The sequence below is a fragment of the Haliotis cracherodii genome, unplaced genomic scaffold (genome assembly GCF_022045235.1).
Source record: "Haliotis cracherodii isolate W230 unplaced genomic scaffold, xgHalCrac1.p SCAF_6, whole genome shotgun sequence".
NCBI lineage: Eukaryota > Metazoa > Mollusca > Gastropoda > Lepetellida > Haliotidae > Haliotis > Haliotis cracherodii.
Window position 1 is genome coordinate 32896158 of NW_027266319.1, and position 21708 is coordinate 32917865.

General features: G+C 36.5%; 1 protein-coding gene across 1 annotated transcript; it reads left to right on the forward strand.

The window, feature by feature from the left end:
* The first annotated feature begins 1419 nt into the window (after nt 1–1419).
* Nucleotides 1420–21399, forward strand: LOC139445591 (formylglycine-generating enzyme-like). Its single transcript, XM_071226749.1, has 8 exons — nt 1420–1857; nt 7791–7865; nt 8244–8326; nt 10010–10132; nt 11320–11434; nt 14305–14421; nt 16443–16502; nt 17489–21399. Exons 1-8 carry the CDS (start codon nt 1420–1422, stop codon nt 17609–17611), a joined length of 1134 nt encoding a protein of 377 aa, XP_071082850.1. The 3' UTR covers nt 17612–21399.
* The last annotated feature ends 309 nt before the right edge of the window (nt 21400–21708 follow it).

Below are 21708 nucleotides of genomic sequence, written 5' to 3' on the forward strand. Positions count from 1 at the left end.
TGCGCTTATTACGTCGAATATACGGTATAGATAACGCCAAATGGTGTCGAGGATGCCTTAAACTCATTGGCCGAGGGTATATTACGCGAAGTTCAAAGTACAAACAGCAGATAGATACACAATAATTAAATTTTACAAGACGGGTTAGATCTCTGCTATAAATAGAAACTTATAATGGCTATTGATAAAAAGACCTTTCTGTAGTTTTAAATGAACCGGATTCTGTAAGTCACGGCTGGTTAGTCTAAAAAAAACCATTGTAAAAGATCAATTTATTAAAAAATGGAATACCGATTTAACTACAGGCTCAAAAACTGGCAATTATAGAATTTACAAAACTAATTTCAAATTTGAACAATATCTTCTCTTATGACCAGAAATCTTGACTCCAATTTTGAAATTCAGAACCTTAACAACAATTTGCCGATTGAGACTGGCCGCTGGGAGGGGTTTGCAGGCGAATATCGCACATGTAAGCTTTGCACCTCCCAAGCCATAGCCGACGAGTTTCATTACCTCTTTAGATGTGAATATTTTGATCAGCAAAGAAACATATTAATTGATAAATATCTAAATTTGTAAAAATAAAACTCTCTGTACTAAAGTAAACCACTGTTGATCACATTGTATTTTTGGATATGTGTATTTTATTTTGTTCCTCATGTACGTACCACCGGCTGGTGGTTTGAGTTTATAAAGAAATTGAATTGATAAAAAGATCTACAATGTGACAAATTCAGAATTAATGGCCATCGGGCCCCTAGATTATGACTGTTTGCGCAATTGCGAGGTGAATGTGTAAGGCCATCAGTACGTTGGAAAAACCCTTAGACCCCTAAACACAAGACTCAAAGAACATCGGACCTCTGTTGACAAACTCGACCTGAAACCCGCTATTTCCGAACACATCCTGAAGAACGTAAAACATAACATCACATGGAAAGCCACCCAAGTCCTGTCTACCAACAACTGGTGACAAAAAAAACTACAAGATGCCATTGACATCAAGAGACACCAGCATGCCATGAACCGTGACCAGGGAACTTATCTTCCTAGTGCTTGGGACTTATTGCATAGATCTTTGTCGGGGTAAGTACCTAGCTAGCTTCAATTTGCCCCTTGCTATGGCCACCTGATGAAGGAGTAAGCATATACTCCGAAACGTTGTGTTCCTCATAATAAAGAAGTTAACATCCATATATTCTCTTCCTTACATTGTTATTTTTCTTTAGATTTTCCCTCGTATTAATTTATATTACACAATCACTGATACAGGGCCAGTAGTCGTATATCTCTTTCAAAATGCTAAACATTTAAAAAAATAATAACCTTGAACCATTTTTCCGTTTCCAAATTCTGGGTTAGAATTCGGAACGTCCGGATTATAACCTGCTATCACATGATATCACTAAATTCAAAATGGCGTCGTCTAGGTGGTGTGTAATGTTGGTAACCATCATTTTTGTGCATTGTGTTATTTCTGTCCGTTGCACTTCTGAGACATGTTCTGGCGATGACAGCAGCAAATGCGACGCTGAAGAGAAAAAGGATTGTGGTTGTTCCAAGAGCAGACAACACTCAGGATCTAAGTCATCAAGTTCAGAGGGCGTGCAAGCAGACGACGCAAAACAAAAATATCACCCCCAGAGCAATATTCAGAGTCCGTACAAAAGAACAAATAAGATGGTTCCAATACCAGGAGGCAAGTTTACAATGGGCACAGACAAACCCGTATTTCAAGCAGATGGTGAAGGGCCTGCAAGGAAGGTCAAGGTTGATGCATTTTATCTTGATAAGTATGAAGTGAGCAATGCCGAGTTCGAACTGTTCGTGAACCAAACTGGATATAAAACTGAGGTAACTATATTTACTTTGAGCTTTGCTTATTTAACGAATTGAAAACAAAGACAATCCTCTTGCAGTAGCTTTTCAACAATTTTTTGTCACTTCTCAAATACTAACATAACATTCTCCCCATATGCAGACATTTGTCATATACTGAAATTCTTATTGAGTGGAGAAATCATAGCTATGTAGATTTGAAATTGTCACTGATAGTTGTTCAACAGTCAAGACAAAGGCCCTTAATTGTTGGACCCCCTTATAGCTCTTTGCTTGTGTACTGCTCTGCTTTTACAGTACATTAAGCCCACCAGTACAATATTATGATGCTTTCTTCATAATGTTTATATATCTTCGTGTGTCCTGTAAATGGAATGACACTTGTTTTTCTAACAGCCATATGATATTGATAGTGATTTGACATGTTATAAAGAGAGGTGACGTCATCAAAGCTACCGACTTAATAGTACTCTCCATGAACCTGTGAAGTTCCGGGGTAGAATAGGTCTTCAGCAACCCATGCTTGCCGTAAAAGGTGACTATGCTTGTCGGAAAAGGCGACTAACAGGATTGGGTGGTCAGGCTCGCTGAGTATGTTGGTTCATGTCATCATATCCCAATAGCATGGATCGATGCTCATGATGTCAATAACTGGTTTGTCTGGTTCCGACTTGATTATTAACAGACTGCCATCATATAGCTGAAATATTGTTGAGTGCAATGTTAAACAACAAACAAAAACAAAACACCATGAATCTAGGGACCCCTCTGTTTTAACATTCAGGTCTTGACAAGGACCCCTTGACTTAGCTTTGAACACTGTATGATGTAGTTTGAATACCATGAATATATTAACAAGATTCCAATAACTGCCTTTTTGTGTTGCAATCCTCTCCAGAAAAGTTTGATTGGAGAGGAAGTCAATTTTGATATTTGTTTGTGTTAGAATTTGAAATGGATGAAAATGGAAACAGTAATTTTGTTAAGTTGGTAACATAAATAACATACTGTTAAAGTAATTGGAGGATATCTCATGCATGACTAGACTTGTGAGACATAAGGAAAAGTTATTCAGCCAGCCAAGCAGCTAGGGTTATTGACCCAAGATAAAACATAATGGGCCCTTGGCTATATGTTTCTGAAATAAATTATACAAGGTCAGTCAATTTCACAGATAAAAGCTTACTTGACTCATAATGACTCTAAAGTTCTTAGCATAGGTAGTGACGGTTTTTAAGTGTAGTCAAACATGAACAGATTTTCTTTTTCATGCTTGTCCTCAGCAAAAGAAGCACAATTCATTTGATAGGTAACAATTAAACAAGGAATGAATGAAATATATATACATGTCTCCGATACTTGGACATATCCTATCCTTTATGTCTATTAATCTATTAATCTTATCTGAAAAAAAATGTAAAACATGTGTGGTAGTGTACAGGTATTTAGCCTTGTGATTGTTTGGGACATCTGCCATTTGCCGTGTTATCTATTGCATAACCTTAGCATTCTTATCAAATTGGGCTGTCATTGTTCCTATACAGTATATTTACTGATAAAATTCCTCACATTTTTACTCATACGTTTAGCTTTTTCATTATCATTTTCAGAAATATTTCTCGGGAAGATGCTTTGTTTGTATTGTGTATTTTGAGCCCGCTTTTTAAAATTGTTTTCTAAGTGATATGTTTTTTGTACATCAACATGATGACTTTCCTATACACACATCAAAGAAGACATGCACATAGTGTGTTTGTTACTTTGTACATGTATTAAGTTAATAACATATTTTTATCTATTGGGGATACCGTATTTGACGTAATAAGTGCCAATGGCGCTCTCAAAATTAGAAATAGGGGGCTCTTATTAGAATAAAAATGTGGTTGAAAGATCATAAATTTCGTGGTTTATGCTGACAGCCTGATACAAAAGAAAAGTCTGTACGTATTATACACGACAGATATAGTTTTCCAGAATTTAATTGCCCATAATTAAGGGTGCATGTAACACACGAGTGTGTATTATACACGAATAAATAAGTTGTGTGCACATTGATCAATTGGAAGGGGTGCTAATTGGGATTGTTCACTAGCCAATATATTAGCAAATATTGAGCTGGGCACTTACTACGTCAAATACGGTAGTTGTAAATAAGGAAAAGGCAGCAATATGTAACAGTCTGCACTGTGAAATTAAAAAAAACCCAAACATTCAAGAGGCAGTGTAAATGTTTGACGTTGATGCTGATCACTTCGAAGATCTAACAGAGAGCAAGTGATGGAATATTTAACATACACTCTGCAACTTTAGCCATTAGTCCGAAGTCGGTTTAGTAAAATGTTGTTTGGTCAAGTAAACTTTGCCAAAAATAATTCATGTATTAACACTAAAATCTGCCAGAAATGATGCCAAGTGACAAGTTCACGCTAATAGACACAGAGATTTATGGCACTGGTGAGGTAAAATTGGGTTTAACATCACATCCAAGATTATTGCACTTATAAAGCGACACGCATGCACGTGTGTGTTTGTGGCTGCTTGTACTAGTCTGGACTGATGCCGATTTATAGTGCTATCTCACTGAGATACCACGCCAGAGTTTAACATGAATACCCCACTCAGACACAGTATACCTGTACTGACTCTGAGCCGACCAGTCCATGTTTTTGTGTGTTTATGCCAAGCGCCAGACAGGGTAACAACAAAAACCATCTTTTAACGTCTTTTGGTATGACGCGGCCGGGGATCAAACCCCAGACCTTCCGTTCTCCAGGTGGATGCTCTACCACTAGACCATTGAGGCGGTTGTTTATGGCACAGACTGTGCATATACATGTACATGTATTATTGGATTGTAGATTTATCTAGCATTGTACGCAGATATCATGCAGCACCATTATATACCACCCTCATCAGTAATCTTAAGATACCAGTACTCTGTTAACTGTGAAGTGTATGATGAAAAGCTTAAACATTTTACATAGACATGATGATCTTATCTAATATAATTAAAATCTTAAAATAGACCTCTCATGAGAGACTTTGGAGAAAATTGAAAATTGAAATGTGTAACATGCAACAGCTGGATAACACAGTAAACAGTCCATGATCATGGTAATGAAGCTTCATACATAACAGCCTCAGCATAAATAGGATAATGTGCATAATTACCACAATAACAATGATGATTTTAATGTAGACTACATATTGATATAAAAGCAATTTCGATTGTACATGTATCACTACCTGGGATATATACATCCACAGATCATTTGATCTAACAACCATACAAAGCAATGTTGGGTTAAGTTGGAAAGGTATCAGTTGATGCAGCAAGCTGTTGCTGTTTGATATCATCTAATATTGATCTGTATATGATTTTTTTATGACTTGTGGATATTGAGTATTTGATGCGGAATTTTAACGTTTGTTATTTCCTGGAATCAAATAATCAGTAACATGATATTGACAGTTGTGTTTCTATTAAGAATAATAACCATTGAGCACGTTGAGTGTATACTGTTTTAACATGTATTTTGCCAGTTAGAATGTTCAGCAAAACTCATTTCTTTGTTGTTAGTTCATTCTGTTTGTGTAGGAATTTAATGACATTAAAAAATAGAACAAAATGCTGTCTTTAATTACTACTATGACATTTCATTTTGTTGTATTTATTATCACAGACCCTTCTTTTTAATAGGGTTGATTTAACTTGTGCGTTTATATCACAAATAAATGATGGATATCATTTTCGTTAACAGCTGCATGATTGACATTACCCTGATTCACAGGTTTTGAATGCCCAAAAGAGGAATATGAAGTATTGACAATGCATGATAGACCTAGATAATATATATATGTACATATATTAACTAATATCAATTCAGTGCTATTCTGCTGAAAAATTTTAATTATTTTTTCGTATAGATATCACAACAGCTGTAGAGGAATATGAATATCATATTAAGGTATATAGTCATTTAAGAATTTAAGCCTTGTACATCTGACTCTTGAGTAGATAGCAGCTGAGCTGAGCATGCTGAGTGTGAGAGTGATGATAATCTTTTGTTTACTTATTTAAAAAAATATATATATATTATATGTGTAACATGCATAATAAACTATGAGTATTACTTTAATCCGGGTGCATGTAGTCCTTTGTATTCACCAAACGTTAGGGGCATCATCAGTAAACTTGCTAAAGTGAAACAATAGAGGATTTGTTTTCTGAAGAACATTATTTCTAAACACCTGGACCAAACCAAGAAAATGCCCCTAACCCACTTGACTAGTTCGGTTCTATGACTGTGGAATACCTGTACATTTTGATAACTCTAGTTCTCTTGGCAAGTCTATATAAATTAGCAGGCAAGTCTAGATAGGTTGTAATCCTGATTGAATGAGCTAAAGGTGAAATGGCTTCACAGCTACAGATAAGCAGCCTATTTGCTTAAAATATTCAAAACCCAATTACTTTCAATTAACTTGCATACAGAAACGCATGCATTAATAAAAAACTCAAATGTATAAAAGAGCACTTAAATACCCAATGAAGCTTTTTCAGCAGAGCTAATTGCCGAAACACAATTACAAGCTAATTTACTTTCTGAGTCAAGCCTATATATTTAGAACAGTTATCATGGTTATGAACATCTAAAACATAATTTAAGGTTTTTTTAATCTTAAAATGTTCACTCTTTTGGGGAAATACCCAATAGAGTGATGAATAGATGAGTGAAAAAGTATTGGTTCCCCAATGAAAAATGTAATAACCCAATTAAAATAGAAACCCTAGACATGCTAGAGTAAAAACTCAACTGCTAAAAAATTATCTGGATCTCTGGGCATTAGAGATATGAATTAAAAAAAAAGAGGAATATATTATGACCCATGGTGTCTTCCACTTAATAATCCTTTTTGCAGTGAATTTATATTATTAACAGTCTATGAGTTGAGAATATTTACTATTGTAACATGTCATGAAATGTCTGAAATTTTAGGCCTTGTATTTGCAAAAACAGGAAGTCAATACAACATGTACAAATCCACTGTCAAAACTAACATCCAGTGATAGAAATTGGCACTAGTCCTTGCCAAACTGACAGAGTTACGTATGATACAGACAAGTAGAAATTTGCCCTTTATAAGGATTTTGCTATATGTTACCATTATTAGGACTAGTGGACTAAATATGTTAGTTTCTATCACTGACATCTGTGTAAGGATAGAACTGTAGACTTCTTACATGAGGGCGGTCTCATTTTTAGCTGACTTGACTGGGTGGTGTAACGGTACAGCGATACAATACTGTATCCCAACATGAGATCCATGATACAATACATCGATTTACAACCCCTGTATCGTGATATATATGATACATTACATTACAAGTTATATTGGTGTAAAACATATGAATAATAACAGATGTTATAAGTCTTGATTCAGGGTTGTGATTCACCTGAAAAAAGAATATATACCAACTTCTGAAATAAAAGTACTGTGTCATGATACAAATCATATCGCACCCATAGTATCGAGATATGTATTGTATTGTGACCCCATCGTATCGTCACACTGACTGTCTACTGACTGCAAGTCAAGTGACCTATGTTGTGGCTCGTTGTCTGTCATCTGTCCCTCCAGTTGAATGTTGCTAACTTTCACATTTTCAACATGTTACAATTACAAGGCCTATTGAGCTGAAACTTTGTATTAAATGATCCTTACTATGGTATTTTAATCTTTTCCCATTTTTGTATGTATCATTATATAATTTGATATGGATTGATTATGTGCTCTGCAGAATAACTTGTAATATATCTTTTGGCATATTTTAATTTTTGATCAAGCTTCATCCTTTGATCTTGTTTTAATACCAGTAGTGTTATTTTATCTTATTGTACCTTTGACGCTATAGTACATAATACAAAACATGTCTATTGTTTCAGGCTGAGGGTTTTGGTAATTCTTTTGTGATGGACAAATATCTGAGTGAGGAAGAACTACAAAAGATTACGCAAGCGGTAAGTATTAACTGTTTAGTAGGAGGGCTTAATCAGATCTGTATCTTTAGGCAGATGAATTATCACTAGTGGAGGGGTTAGTCAGGTCTATATCATTTAGCAGATAGATTATCTTAAGTGCTGGAATTTACTTTGTAAAGAAAACATGATTTTTATGTGCTCTTGAAAAATAAAACGTAAAAGGAAATTTGTATCTTTAAAATTCTAAATGTATTGGCAATGTCAGTAAAGGTAGGTGTCAGTTGAGTACAATTACATATTATATACCTTTGTGTATTCTGTGATAAAACATCTGTCAAGGCTATTGTACATGTATTCTGATAAAATGATAACTATTGATAAAAGTTAACTGAGCCCTATTCCTGGCCACCTGTTCAGGTCGCTGCCGCTCCCTGGTGGCTGCCAGTAGATGGCGCTGACTGGAGACATCCTGAAGGACCAAAAACATCCATAAAAGAGCGGTAATGATTTTTTTCTGTAGTACTTGCAAAATGATGTTCAAAATTGTTTCAGTGGTGATACAAGTAAAATTGTGAAACAGGGTATGAGTCCTGGTGTTCTTTTCAGCAAATACCGTATTCGATGTAATAAGTGCCCAGGGCGCTCTCAACATTAGAAATAAGAGGCTCTTATTAGAATATAATTTTGGTGAAAAAAAAAACAAAGTTGAAAGATTGTAAATTTCATAGTTTATGCTGACAGCTGAAATGATACAAAAGAAAAGTCTGTGCATATTATACACAACAGATATATTTTCGAGAATTAATTGCCCATAATTAAGGGTGCATATAACACATGAGTGCATATTATACACAAGTAAATGTCTTGTGTACATTGATCAGTCGGAAGGGGTGCTAATTTGGATTGTTCACTAGCCACGATACTAGCAAATATCGCTGTGGTTGCTCATTAGAGCAGGGCGTTTATTATGTCGAAAACGGTAGTCATTATTCTTATTGAAATAACTTAGAATAGGACATCTTCCTGAGGCAAGGGAGTTGACTAACTATAAAAGTCCAGTTTCATGACACTTTCATCCCAAGATCAATGAATAATCAACAAATAGTATGCAAAAACACAGTTTTTGTCCTCAATAAAGAAAGCACCACAATGAGTCAATTTAGCAGCAGCAATAAGTAACAGGATCTAGAGTTGATGTTAATGTTCAGAATTTTGTCAATGTCAATTGTTAAGCTTGTCTCTGATCTTGAATCCAATATGGTGTTCAGAGGTGAGGAGAGGTGAAATGGGGTTTAATGTTGTGTCCAAGATTATTGCACTTATATAACGACGTACATGTACGTGTGTGTATGTGAGGGTGCTTGTACTAGTCCGGACTGATGCTGATTTATAGTGCTATCTCACTGAGATACCATGCCGCAGTTTAACATGAATACCCCACTCAGACACAGGATACTGACTCCGAGCCGACCAGTCCTTGTTTTAGCCCCTTAATACCGAGCGCCAGACAGGGTAACAACAAGTACCATCTTTTAACGTCTTTTGGTATGTCGCGTCCGGGGATCAAACCCCCGGACCTTCCGCTCTCCGGGCGGACGCTCTACCACTAGACCATGGAGGCGGTCTTGGTGTTCAGAAGTAGGCAGGAATTTGATGTTTACAAATAGGCATCCAATCGACTTTTACCAAGTAGGTGAGATGCCAGTCAGGTTGATAAAGGCTTTGAATACAGCCAGCCTTCTAGAAATTGTCCCATCCCAAAACTTCTTGAACAATCAATCTGCCATTCATGTTTACAAGGGAGGTCACTCTAAATTCCACTTGTTGCTGCCAATAGAACTCAACATTTTACCAGCACTTAAATCATTGGTGCTACTGACAGTTACTGCGAATAAATTTACCACAGCCCCTACTGCCACATAACGTGACCACATGAACATTGGTATGGTGCTGACAAACAATGTACTTAAATGACCTATCTGGGATTTGAACCCTTGACCATGATGCCGAGCGGCAAGACACTGCATGGTCATGTGTAGGCCTTAAAACCTGCCTTAAGTGTTCCCAATGTTTGCAAACCCGTTGTCAGGTGGATAATAATGTTTCTATCTCATTTATACAACACATTCTATACATAAGAATATGTTAGACAATATTCATTGATGCTTGTTCCTGTGCCCCAGGATGGACCACCCTGTGATGCATGTTTCTTGGAATGATGCTGTGGCCTACTGTACATGGGCTGGCAAGAGACTTCCCACTGAGGCAGAGTTTGAGTTTGCATGTAGGGGTGAACTGGAGAACAGGTCAGTTTCATACAGCAACACAAAGGATATCAGTTCCAACTTTGCTCTTAGCATTACTTTCAGGAGTATTTTCAACTGAGCTTACTAGACCAAAAAATATTTTGTCGACATGGGCTAATGGAATAAATTGTAGACTGTGTCACTGCTTGTCAATCACTAGGACAACACATTCACATGAAAGTTAGCCAGAAACAAGCTGAAAACTGTTCCTCTTCGGGACCATGGGTATGGTGCTGACAAATCTAGAAACATAATTGGGGAGAACTGGGATTCGAACCCATGATCATAGGTTTCTGGCGTGTCTGAGGGACGCAACTCTGCACAGCAAATTGCGGCACCTTAAATGACTGGACCACCCTTGCCCCTGCTACACTACATGATATGATACAAGAAAACTGACCACTTGCCCTGCCAGCCATCATCAAAGGGAATGAATGGAAACTGAACCAAAACATAGTTTGATAGATTTAATTAATAATTTAACAATCTTGTACAAACCTGTAGATAAATAATGTCTTTGAATGGCATTTAGAAGTGATGCACATGAGGAAGAGAATTTATGGATGTCAATCAGGTGATGAAGGAGTAAGTATATACCTGATATACTCCAAAACATTGTGTTCCTCATAACAAAGAAGTTGACATCCATTAATTTCCTTCCTTAGGTAGAAAATCTATTTAAATTTTTTCATATAGAGAATCTCACCCGAGTGTCTTCTGATAACAAATATATCAATTAGTATTGATATATTTGATATCAAAAGACACGAGGGTGAGATTTTATTTATCATCCAACATCATTTGTCCAACTTTTTCAGTTTGTAGACAGTAATAAGCAGTGTCTTAGTGTAAAAGGTACTGCTTACAGCTTCAGTAGCAGAGTAGTGATGTCATTTGATTGTGACGTCATGGTGACCATGGTCTCTTTGGCATGGTCTCCAAAGCATTGTGATGCAATTTCATTGCAGTGATATTTACAATGTAGATATCGCTTTATCTCACCCAAGCGATATCTCCTGTTGGAGCCAGTTTGGGGTGATAAATCACCCTTATGTACATTTCTCGTTTTGTAGCGATACATGACCTCATGGTACAGTATTTGTGTAGTGCCACTGAGTGTCACAATTCAACAAACTGTTCAGTGTATGTTACCCCTGATATACATGCTACATTGTATGCGGCCTCAGATTGTTCCCGTGGGGCAACAAGTTGATGCCAAAGAACGAACACTGGATGAACATCTGGCAAGGAGAGTTCCCCAAGGACAACAGCAAGGAAGATGGCTACTTTGGCACATGCCCTGTAAGTAGATCACACACTGTAAATCAAGAAATTAATGTGTAACCAATAGGGCTGTTACGATTCACTCGCGTATTCGGTGAATCGAACCGTATCCATTCATGAATTGAATTCGGTGAATCGAACCGTATCCATTCATGAATTGAATTCGTTATTCGTGGCCACTAGAATCAAATATCTATGGATATGCAATCATGTGCATTTACTGGACCCAAAAATGTCCATAAGAACATGTTATATGCATAGATTTCTTTGAAGACAATACTCTTATAATATTTAATTTGGTCACTAGTCATTGTCGCATTTGAGCAGATACTTGTACCTGGATTAGTGAAGTATATTAATGTTTAATATATTAATATTTTACAAACCATGTCAAATGATATATTCTGTTATTGTTTCACTGAATATAACAAATATCACATTTGTGAATAAATATTCGTATTTGTTACCCTATATTCGTGATACGAATCGTATTCGCCTTATAGTGTATTCATTGCAGCCTTGGTCGACCCATGGCCAAAAATGCATCATGAAATTTATGCGACGAGCCCTTCCATTAAGCTTAAAAATCTAATCAGCAAACAATAACACACATATCTTCAAATGAAATCAAAAGCAGGAAATTCCAAATGGGCATATTCAAATGAGATGGGTCAGGTTACAGACGAAGACTGTACAGGTTGCAAGTGTTGTGAGTTTGCGCAATCCATTGAATATATATGAGCAGTGTTATGTATTCACTACGACATGCTCACTACGTGGGTAAGCAGCATTTTGCTGGTACTGATTGGATTATTTGACAAGGTTAGCATGAAGAAATAAATACATTGTTGGCAACTATCGTAACTGCTTCATCAATTTGACCAAACTGACCACACTTGACACTGAACTTGGTGAGAAATGCTAAATCTAGCGATCAGTTACATTGTTTATAGTGAGCTTTGTTTAATATGTATGTCGAGATGAAAATGCATCTTTTATTATTGCATGCAAGGAACACTTTAATTTTTCACATTAATTTTTGGTTTGCAGTATATATATCTAGTAACATATTATATCACTTTTATTGACTAAAATTTTCCAAAAATTGACCATGTCAGGTTGGGACAAGCTATAAGAGATCATTGATGTGTAATGAATTGTCATCTTGTTGATTAAGCTCACACAGGCAATTTGCAGTGAATCTATGTTCACAGTGTGGTACTGTTTGATATCATTAAAGGACTTGTTAAAGAAATAAAGAAATATATGACATGCTAGCTCTATTGCGAGATCACCACAATTCTTTGGAAAAGTCAAGTGCTCACTCACTGTTCTAACACATTTATTTACAAGCTGCCATGATACGGCTTGAATATTGCCAGTCTCACTAAAATCTGATCTTTTACTCAAATACGAAACTCTCTATGTGAAGATCTGATGACACCTCCATTGACAACCAAGTTAGGCAAACTTTTATCAGTGCCAAGGCTTCAAAAGTCTTGGTATGAGTGAGTGATGCATTAAGACAAGCATGTCTGATTTCTGTATATCAAAAACAGATATAATCGGGAAGTTCCAAATGCAAAAACTTAAAGCAGTGCTGTTATATTAGTGTGGATATTTTTTATACACCTCCATGGCATCTACACCCAGAAAGGTTTTCTACAGCGGGTATGTAGGTGGTCTGTGGTAGTTTTTGTTTCCTCAATAAAACGTCTGAATCAAGGTAGTAAAGAAATGAAGCTGATTTGTTTAAGGAAGCTGACATCTGATTGGCTCAAGAAAGTACACATCCTTCAGTCCATCCCAGATTGGGCAGTCAAATTTAGCTAAGAGTTCACTTGAGGTGTCCTCAGATGTTCAGTCAGAGAGTATCAGAGTAAAAGATCTGAGTTTCATGAGATTGGATTATTGGTGACTGAAGTGTTCAACGACATTCACCAACTCACATCATGGCACCTCCTCACAACACATTCATGACTGTAAGTGATCAGTTGCAGTGAGATAATATTGTTAATTACCTATTAGGGCAGACATATCGGGGTTCATAAAAATCATATGTGCCATAGGGTCATATCATGTCAGTGACTACAGTGTCTGGTTTCTGTAACCCGGACAGCATTGTTGATGTCATTCGAATCTTATTGTGACATGAGGTCGGAATGACGTCACTCTAGAAACGTCATCATTGCTGAAGATTGATGATGTCATTTGACAAATTGAGGTTCCGCTGCTGTTGCGACTTGCTGTCACTATAGGTAAACACTAAAATTCTTCTTCGGTAAAAAAACTAGAACATTATATTCGTGTTCATGCCATACAGTTTTTACGACACTGATGCCTAAATTCCGCTCTCGCTCGTGAAATACCGGAATTTAGACATTTGTGTCGTAAACAAAGACTGACATGAACAGTCATATAATATCCTCTATTTATTACCCATAGGGTTAGAAATAACTGAGTTCATTAAAAGAGATATGTTCACTTGTGGAAATATCACTTCACACACACCAGTGTATTGTTTACGTCATCCGGATAGCATTGTTGACGTCATTAGAATCTTAATGAGACGTAAGGTCAGAATCACATCACACTAGAAACAATGTCATATCTGAAATTTGTTGACACCATTCAACAATTGTGCCTTTCCAAGACGGCTGTCGTGATCAGTGCATTTTTCTTAAGGGGGACTCAAAAGAATTAAGAAATATAAATGGGAAATAAAGAAATTATTCCATTCGTATGTGTGTCATACTGATTTTACAAAATTTGTGTAAGAATTGATGTATTACCCTTGCTCACGCTCGGGGAAAAAAAATACAAGAATTTGTTTCGTAAAATCGGTATAATCTCTACCTCCATGTTCCTGTATATGTATTGTATTGCAGGTGACAGCCTTCCCAGACCAAAACAAGTACGGCCTGAAGAACATCATAGGCAACGTGTGGGAGTGGACCAGTGACTGGTGGGAGACGACACATACAAAAGACTTCAAGGATAATCCTGTGAGTGAATGTCCTCATTTTGACATTTTTATTTCAGTTAAAGGAGTGCTAGACTCAGGCTGTTTGACAGTCCCAGTAGTTTTAGCCCATCCCTCAAACACCACTTTGTCTGCTAGTTCAAATTTTACGAGGGGACATGGGTGGCCCAGTTGTCCAAGGTGCCACAATTTAAGAGTTGCAGCCCTTGGGCATGCCAGAAACCTATGTCGTGGGTTCGAATTCTAGGTTTGTCAGCACCATACCCATGCTCGTAGGTGTCCTCATATCAGATTTTCCTCCAACATTAAGTTGTCACGCTGTGATATAACTGGAATACTGTTCAAAGTGACATTAAACCCAACCCAAACCTCACTCACTCACTCACTAACATTTTATGATGCATATCTATCTTGCTGTTAATGATTACCCTAATTACACAGATAATGTCTCAGTGTCTCACTTGGCATTTGTTATTCAGCAACCCATGCTTGCCATAAAAGGTAACTATGCTTGTCGTAAGAGGCGACTGACGGTATCAGGTGGTCAGGCTTGCTGACTTGGTTGATATATGTCATCGATCCCAATTGCGCGGATCGATGCTCATGACGTCAGTTACTGGATTGCCTGGTCCAGACTCGATTATTTTCAGACCGCTGTCATATGGCTGGAATATTGCAGATTGCGAGGTAAACAACAAACAAACATGGCATTTGTTACAGTGTGTTACATCCAGGCACAAAATGGCCACCGGACAATCGAGCATAAGTTCCTTGTAATGTTATGTGTGACTTGTCCAAAGTGCATGTGTCCACCATGTGTCCACCATGTGACCACCTGGTGGCAATGCACTAATAACGCTTCTCTGAAACTACTAGGCTGTACTAATAGGTACACCAATATCATATTCACACAGAAGGGCCATTGCATGTTAATCATGTTTTCTTGCTCCAAAAGTTTCTCCTCAACAGCCATTTTTCATATTGCCTAGAAATTCATATATACAATGAACAAAGGTTTTTATTCTGAAAAGACTAAGATAATGAGAAAAGGTCATGATTAACATAGAAGTAAGATTTTTTCAGACGTCAAATGTAAAAAGACCCAAATTTGAATAAAATATACAAACTACTCAAAAGAAGTTAAAGAACACTCAGTTCTGGCATATGACTACAATTAATCTGTAGGATAACCATAGTAATAAGAAACAAATGGGTGTTCTTTAACTTCTTTTGTGCAGTATAATATGTTATTGTTTTGCACATGTAACTTAGTTGGCTTCCGTACCAAAGACTTTCATCATTCAGTGCAATAATAACCAAAGTTCCTGAGTTTGGAAAACAACAAATATTTTTGTATTAACATGCCCACCATGGCAGTGTTAGAAATAGGCACTTGTCCTATAGTCCTTGCCAAACTGCCCAACAGTTAAGGTATCATAAGGACTAGTAGAAATTTGCCATTTTTTAGGGTTTTGCTATATGTTACCATTTTAAGGACTGGTAGACTAAAACTGGTAGACTAAAACTAAGACTTCTTACATGAGGGCGGTCTCATTTTTAGCTGACTTGACTGCGGGTGGTGTAACGGTAACGGCACACTAGCAGGAAATGAAACTAGTCTTCTATAAGGCCAACTTGACACAATTTGCTAAATCTTTCTTTACAATGGACATTGTTATGTACTAGTTACAACTGCTGCTCAATAAACCATGTTTGTGTATATATTCAAGTTTGTATTTCCACTATCCAAATGTGCAGTGAGGCCATGTTATTGTTGATAGTCATTTTGGAGACATAAATGCGAAGTTTCATTAATGAGAACAAAGACCACTCGCTTTTTACACAGTTAATTCACGCTCGCGTGAACTTCAAGATTAACACTACTCACATGATTAAAACTCTGCCTCCAAATGGGGCTAAGATTCAGTCTTGCAGTTGGCAGTTACATGCACCTAGAGTTGTTAAACAAGTGGACACTATTCTCTCTGGGTAACCACAGGAATGTAGCGTTGTTGTGACAGTATACAATGTTGTCTGTTGCAGAAAGGACCCAGCAAAGGGGTTGACAAAGTGAAGAAAGGGGGTTCATTCCAGTGTCATGAGGTGAGTCCTGCTGACTTGAAGAAAGGGGGTTCATTCCAGTGTCATGAGGTGAGTCCTGTAGACTTGAAGAAAGGGGGTTCATTCCAGTGTCATGAGGTGAGTCCTGTAGACTTAAAGAAAGGGGGTTCATTCCAGTGTCATGAGGTGAGTCCTGTAGACTTGAAGAAAGGGGGTTCATTCCAGTGTCATGAGGTGAGTCCTGCTGACTTGAAGAAAGGGGGTTCATTCCAGTGTCATGAGGTGAGTCCTGTAGACTTGAAGAAAGGGGGTTCATTCCAGTGTCATGAGGTGAGTCCTGTAGACTTGAAGAAAAGGTCTGGGCTGGATTCTAAGATTTATGTAGAAAAAACAGCCTACTGTTCCAGCAGGGCTTTGGGGCCTTACCATCTGATATTTTGGCTTGGATATTATTTCATAAATAGTCTGTTCCCCACAATACTTGGAAAAACATAATTTGTCCCCTCAAATTTTACACCACAAAAAATTCCCAACAAAAACAATTGTTTGTGTTTGAGCCCATGCTAAACAATTATTTTGTCTCAAACAAATAATCCAGCCATCCCCTCCCATTTTAAATGGTCAGTCCGCTAATAATGTTGAACAGAATTTATCCTTGAAAAAAACAGGGCCATGTGAATTTACAGTTGATGTTTGTATATTTGTTTTTATATACTTGAACGATATTAGTTATCATATCAATACACTACAACATTCATGATGTTCAGGTATTGTGACTCTAAGTGTGAGTATAGGTCGTTGATGTGGAAGTCCTCGGCCACAAGCACCGGTTTCCACCTTCACTACCACCATGAAGTAACAGCAAGCAGTTTGTGTTGGACAATTACATATGCTTGAGAATAATTTTTGGGGAAAATCAGTTAATCAACTAATATACTTTTTTTTGTGATGACCTTTTGATGAAACCCTTTGGATTGTAACAGATTCCTCTGGTAATATCCTTATGTTTTCCTTGTATTTATTTTCAGTCCTACTGTTACCGGTACCGATGTGTAGCCCGAAGTCAGAATACACCTGATAGCTCCGCAGCAAATCTGGGATTCCGATGTGCAGCCAGCAAACTGCCTAGTTATTTGAAAGATGCAAATTAATTCATATTTAGGAAATTGACTTGAGAATATAAAATTGGAAACTTTCAATTTTCTTCATAATTACTTTTCTCTGTAAATTTTACTATCATACCAAATGCAAATCCTATATCTAAGTAATTACATGTAGGTAACTGGTATCAGGGATCACAGGTGAACCATTATTCATGAGTATTTCATATGAAAGAGGGGGATATCGCTTTATAAACATGATGCAACATTTAAATCACAGTGTTTCGGTGAAGTTCTCCCACTTTGATGAATAAACGGAGGCTAAAATGTCTACATGACAATAATTTACCAGTACTTTATTTATTTTGCATTTTTATCTTTTCACAAATCCAAAATGTTCAGGATGAAAATAAGCATGTTCTGTGAACAATCCAGAAATCCAAACTGGAAATCCAACTAGTGTTATCACATGTATACACCACGGATACATACTACTCAAAACAAGTTAGAGAAGTCTGTGTGTTGCAATACCCATGAGCCATGACAGATTAACTTTACTCATATCGTTGCTCTTTAACTTCTTTTCAGTAGTATCTTAATCTTGTAGGACAATATTAGTTTTACCCTTAATTTCTAAGTTATCATCATTTAATATAAGTGAAAAATGAAACAAATAGGTGATATATTGGGTCAACATCAACGCCCATCATCAGATTAATGGTTTTGTATTAGACTTTCACATTTTTCCAAACAACATTCTCAGCAAATTTAATAATATTTGGTTTTAACTGTATCAGTATTTTTCTAGTACTGTCTATTAAAAGCAAACGCCCATACTTTATTTTTAAAATATTCATTTTATGAATTACTTCTGAAATAATTTGATGACTTAATTCCATTATCATTATGAAATGAACGTGATTGGGAGAATCTATTTGTACTTCAGTATACAGGTTTGATATTTGTTTTATATAATTAGCTATAAAGTATTAATTAAGCCCTGAGTGTATACTAACAGAACTGGCAGCTGAGAGTTATCACACACCATGTTTCATCTTCCACCATCTGTTGTCCATGTTGTCTGCATATAGTTTTAGGCTAAAAACATAATAGTCTCGGTTCTCAGGCACCACCCACATCATCATAAAGTCCACTGCACATTTTGTTCTTATTTCCATTTTTTTTTTTTTTTTTAAATCTTCAAATATTCCGTGTCTCGAATACACAACCCTGGCAGTGAAATGCTTCAATACTTAAGAACATGATTTCACCAAAATTATTGTAAACAAAATTTGGTTATATACTAGCTTGAACTACAACCCGCCTGCACTATATTTTCAAAAGCTTTGCCTGAGAACCAATTCTTTTCTTTTTTTTAAGCCATAGGTATGTTTTTATTGTATGCATTTTCTAAAGCGGAATTTTCCAAGATATTACACTGACATATATATACATATTTATGAATATATTTTTTCAATAATTTGATACTAATCAGTCTTATGATTTTATTCTTTATATACTGTATAAAATGTTAATGTGAAAACATAGCCGTGCCTTAAGGCCGCCAATAATTAATTACTAGATTTTCATCCATATTTATAAAAATGTGTTGAAGCAGCACTACAAACTAATAGGAAAATGTAAATTAACTGCCTGTGGATGTGATTCAAATCAAGCATATATTTAGGGTACGCTGAATTTGGTGTATCGTATGATGGGAAAAAAGAGGGTAACATACATTTCATTTTCTGAAGGTACTTTGGGAAAATAAAATCATGTGAGACAGGGTGTTTTATAGTAAGGTGGTAGGGATGAAAATCTAATAATTATTTTTAATGGTCTAAGATTTTTATTCTAGGGAGGAGGGTGATAGAGAGAATCGGGGTAGGATGGGACTTTCATTGGGGAGCAGTCTTGCTTGTGTTCAGTCCAGTCCACCTCTATTACATACAGTTAATGACTTGTCATCATCAACTTGTTTGTATTGTTTTAGAAGGTGCATAATAGTATGGCAATTGTCTTCACCTCCCCACAGTGTATTCATAGTTCCCATGATAGAAGTGTATGAGCACATCATTCTGGTAATGGAATTACATGTTCCAGCAAGATAACAGTAGCATCTTGTCTTGTGAATAACCTTCAGATTAGAGAACCGTTTTCGACATAATAAGCGCCCAGGGTGCTCTCAAAATTAGAAATAGGGAGCTCATATTAGAATATAATTTTGGTGAGCAAAAAAAACAGAGTTGAAAGATTGTAAATTTCGTGGTTTATTCTGACAGCCTGGAATGATACAAAAGAAAAGTTGGTGCGTATTGGACATGACAGATATATTTTCCAGAAATTAATTGCCCATAATTAAGGGTGCATGTAACACATGAGTGCGTATTATACATCAATAAATAAGTTTTGTGTACATTAATCAATCGGAAGGGATGATAATTGGGATTGTTCACTAGCCAATATATTAGCAAATATCGCTGTGGTTGCTTATCATGCTTATTAGAGCAGGGCGCTTATTATGTCGAATATGGTAACTGACACGGAGTAATATTCATATTTCCAGTTTCATGTGAATGTTTTGCATTCAAATATACTTTTTCTATTAAAGTGCAGAACAGAAAATACAAAATAAATCAATAGCTTCTAAATTGAAGCTGATTTTTTTTTGCTTTGGCAATAGTTGTTATTGACTTTTCCATTGAACATGTTGATACATATCGATTCTGACTGACATCTTGTACTCAAAGAAATATCAGATGAAATGTAACATAGGTACATGTATTGCTATGCAATTTTGATAATATCTTGAACAGGGACATCCTTAACATTGATGTTGTGATCTCAGAAACAATGTACAACATTTAGCTACATCATAGACAATGGCTGTGCAATAAAAGGTGGTACCGGTATATAGTCTTCCATTGTTCATCTATATTCTCAACCTTACAATGAAATCAAAGTTTTATATATAAATGTATTTTAGCTGTCAATGTATTCATATAACATTTTTATTATATGCATTTATTCAATCACATTATCATGATAATGTGATTACTTTTCGGACATTAAACAAAAAATTAACTTTTTGAATTTTAGTGAGCAACCTGTTTGATAATGATTGCTCTAAAGTTTGTTAACATAAAATTGTTGTCTGTAATTAATATTTTCTCATATTAACATATGCCATGAATTGTTTTCATACTTTTAAGGGCAGGTATCATACTGGTACGATGTATTTTTTTCACTGTGCTTAGTAATTGAAAATTCTTATTTTTTCCAAAATACCCTGGAGAGGGGTATGCATTATGCTTGGGTGTTCATGATACATACTATAAAAAAAATAATAAGACTGTACTTGTTTTACGAGTGGACCAATGTTGGAATCAGGACACAAGTGTTAAGAATGATACTTGGATGGTAGCCCCATGGGGATTACGGGTTTAGAATAGGTCCTACCAACATATGCATGTCAGAAGAGTCCACTATGAATCAGGTGGACTAGGTAGTTGACTTGGTCGAATGTGATTGTACCATGACAGTGTGAGACATTGCTCATAATATCAACCACTGGTTTGTCTGGTCCAGACTCCATTATTTACTGGTTGCCATCACATAACTTTACGGCGTTATAAAGTCAGTTTTACCAACTAAGACTTTCTGTGTCATGTCAACCATCCTCCCGTATCCTCATATTTCAAACTTCCTTGATCATCTGAAAGCTGAGGGAAATATCTTTTTGTGATCTCAAAACTCCTATGCTGCATTCCATGTGTCCTTTATGGTCATTGACCGCCGTAATGAAATGGACTGATCACCATTCTGTTGGGGGCGGTCTGGTAGCCCATCTGTTAAAGCGTTCGCTCGTCACGCCCAAGACCCGGGTTCAATTCCCGACATGGGTACAATGTGTGTTGCCCGCCGTGATATTGCTGGAATATTGCTAAAAGCGGCATAAAACCATTCTCACTCACTCACTATTCTGTTGGGAATGGGGATGCTTAAGCATATTACATTATTGCATCTGGGTATCTTTTAACACAGACATTTGCTATTTCATATGTCCTCTTTCAATTTCTGTTTGTGCCTTTGTGGCCATTTACCATTCAGCGAATAGTGTACTGATCCCCTATTCTAAGCCACCATAC

What these genes read in the sequence shown, in the direction of transcription:
- LOC139445591 (XM_071226749.1), top strand. Translation starts at nt 1,420, where the DNA reads ATGGCGTCGTCTAGGTGGTGTGTAATGTTGGTAACCATCATTTTTGTG. An exon ending in TACAAAAGATTACGCAAGCG is followed by an intron (nt 7,866 to 8,243) that starts GTAAGTATTAAC and finishes CCACCTGTTCAG; the next exon opens with GTCGCTGCCGCTCCCTGGTG. An exon ending in AAAACATCCATAAAAGAGCG is followed by an intron (nt 8,327 to 10,009) that starts GTAATGATTTTT and finishes CCTGTGCCCCAG; the next exon opens with GATGGACCACCCTGTGATGC.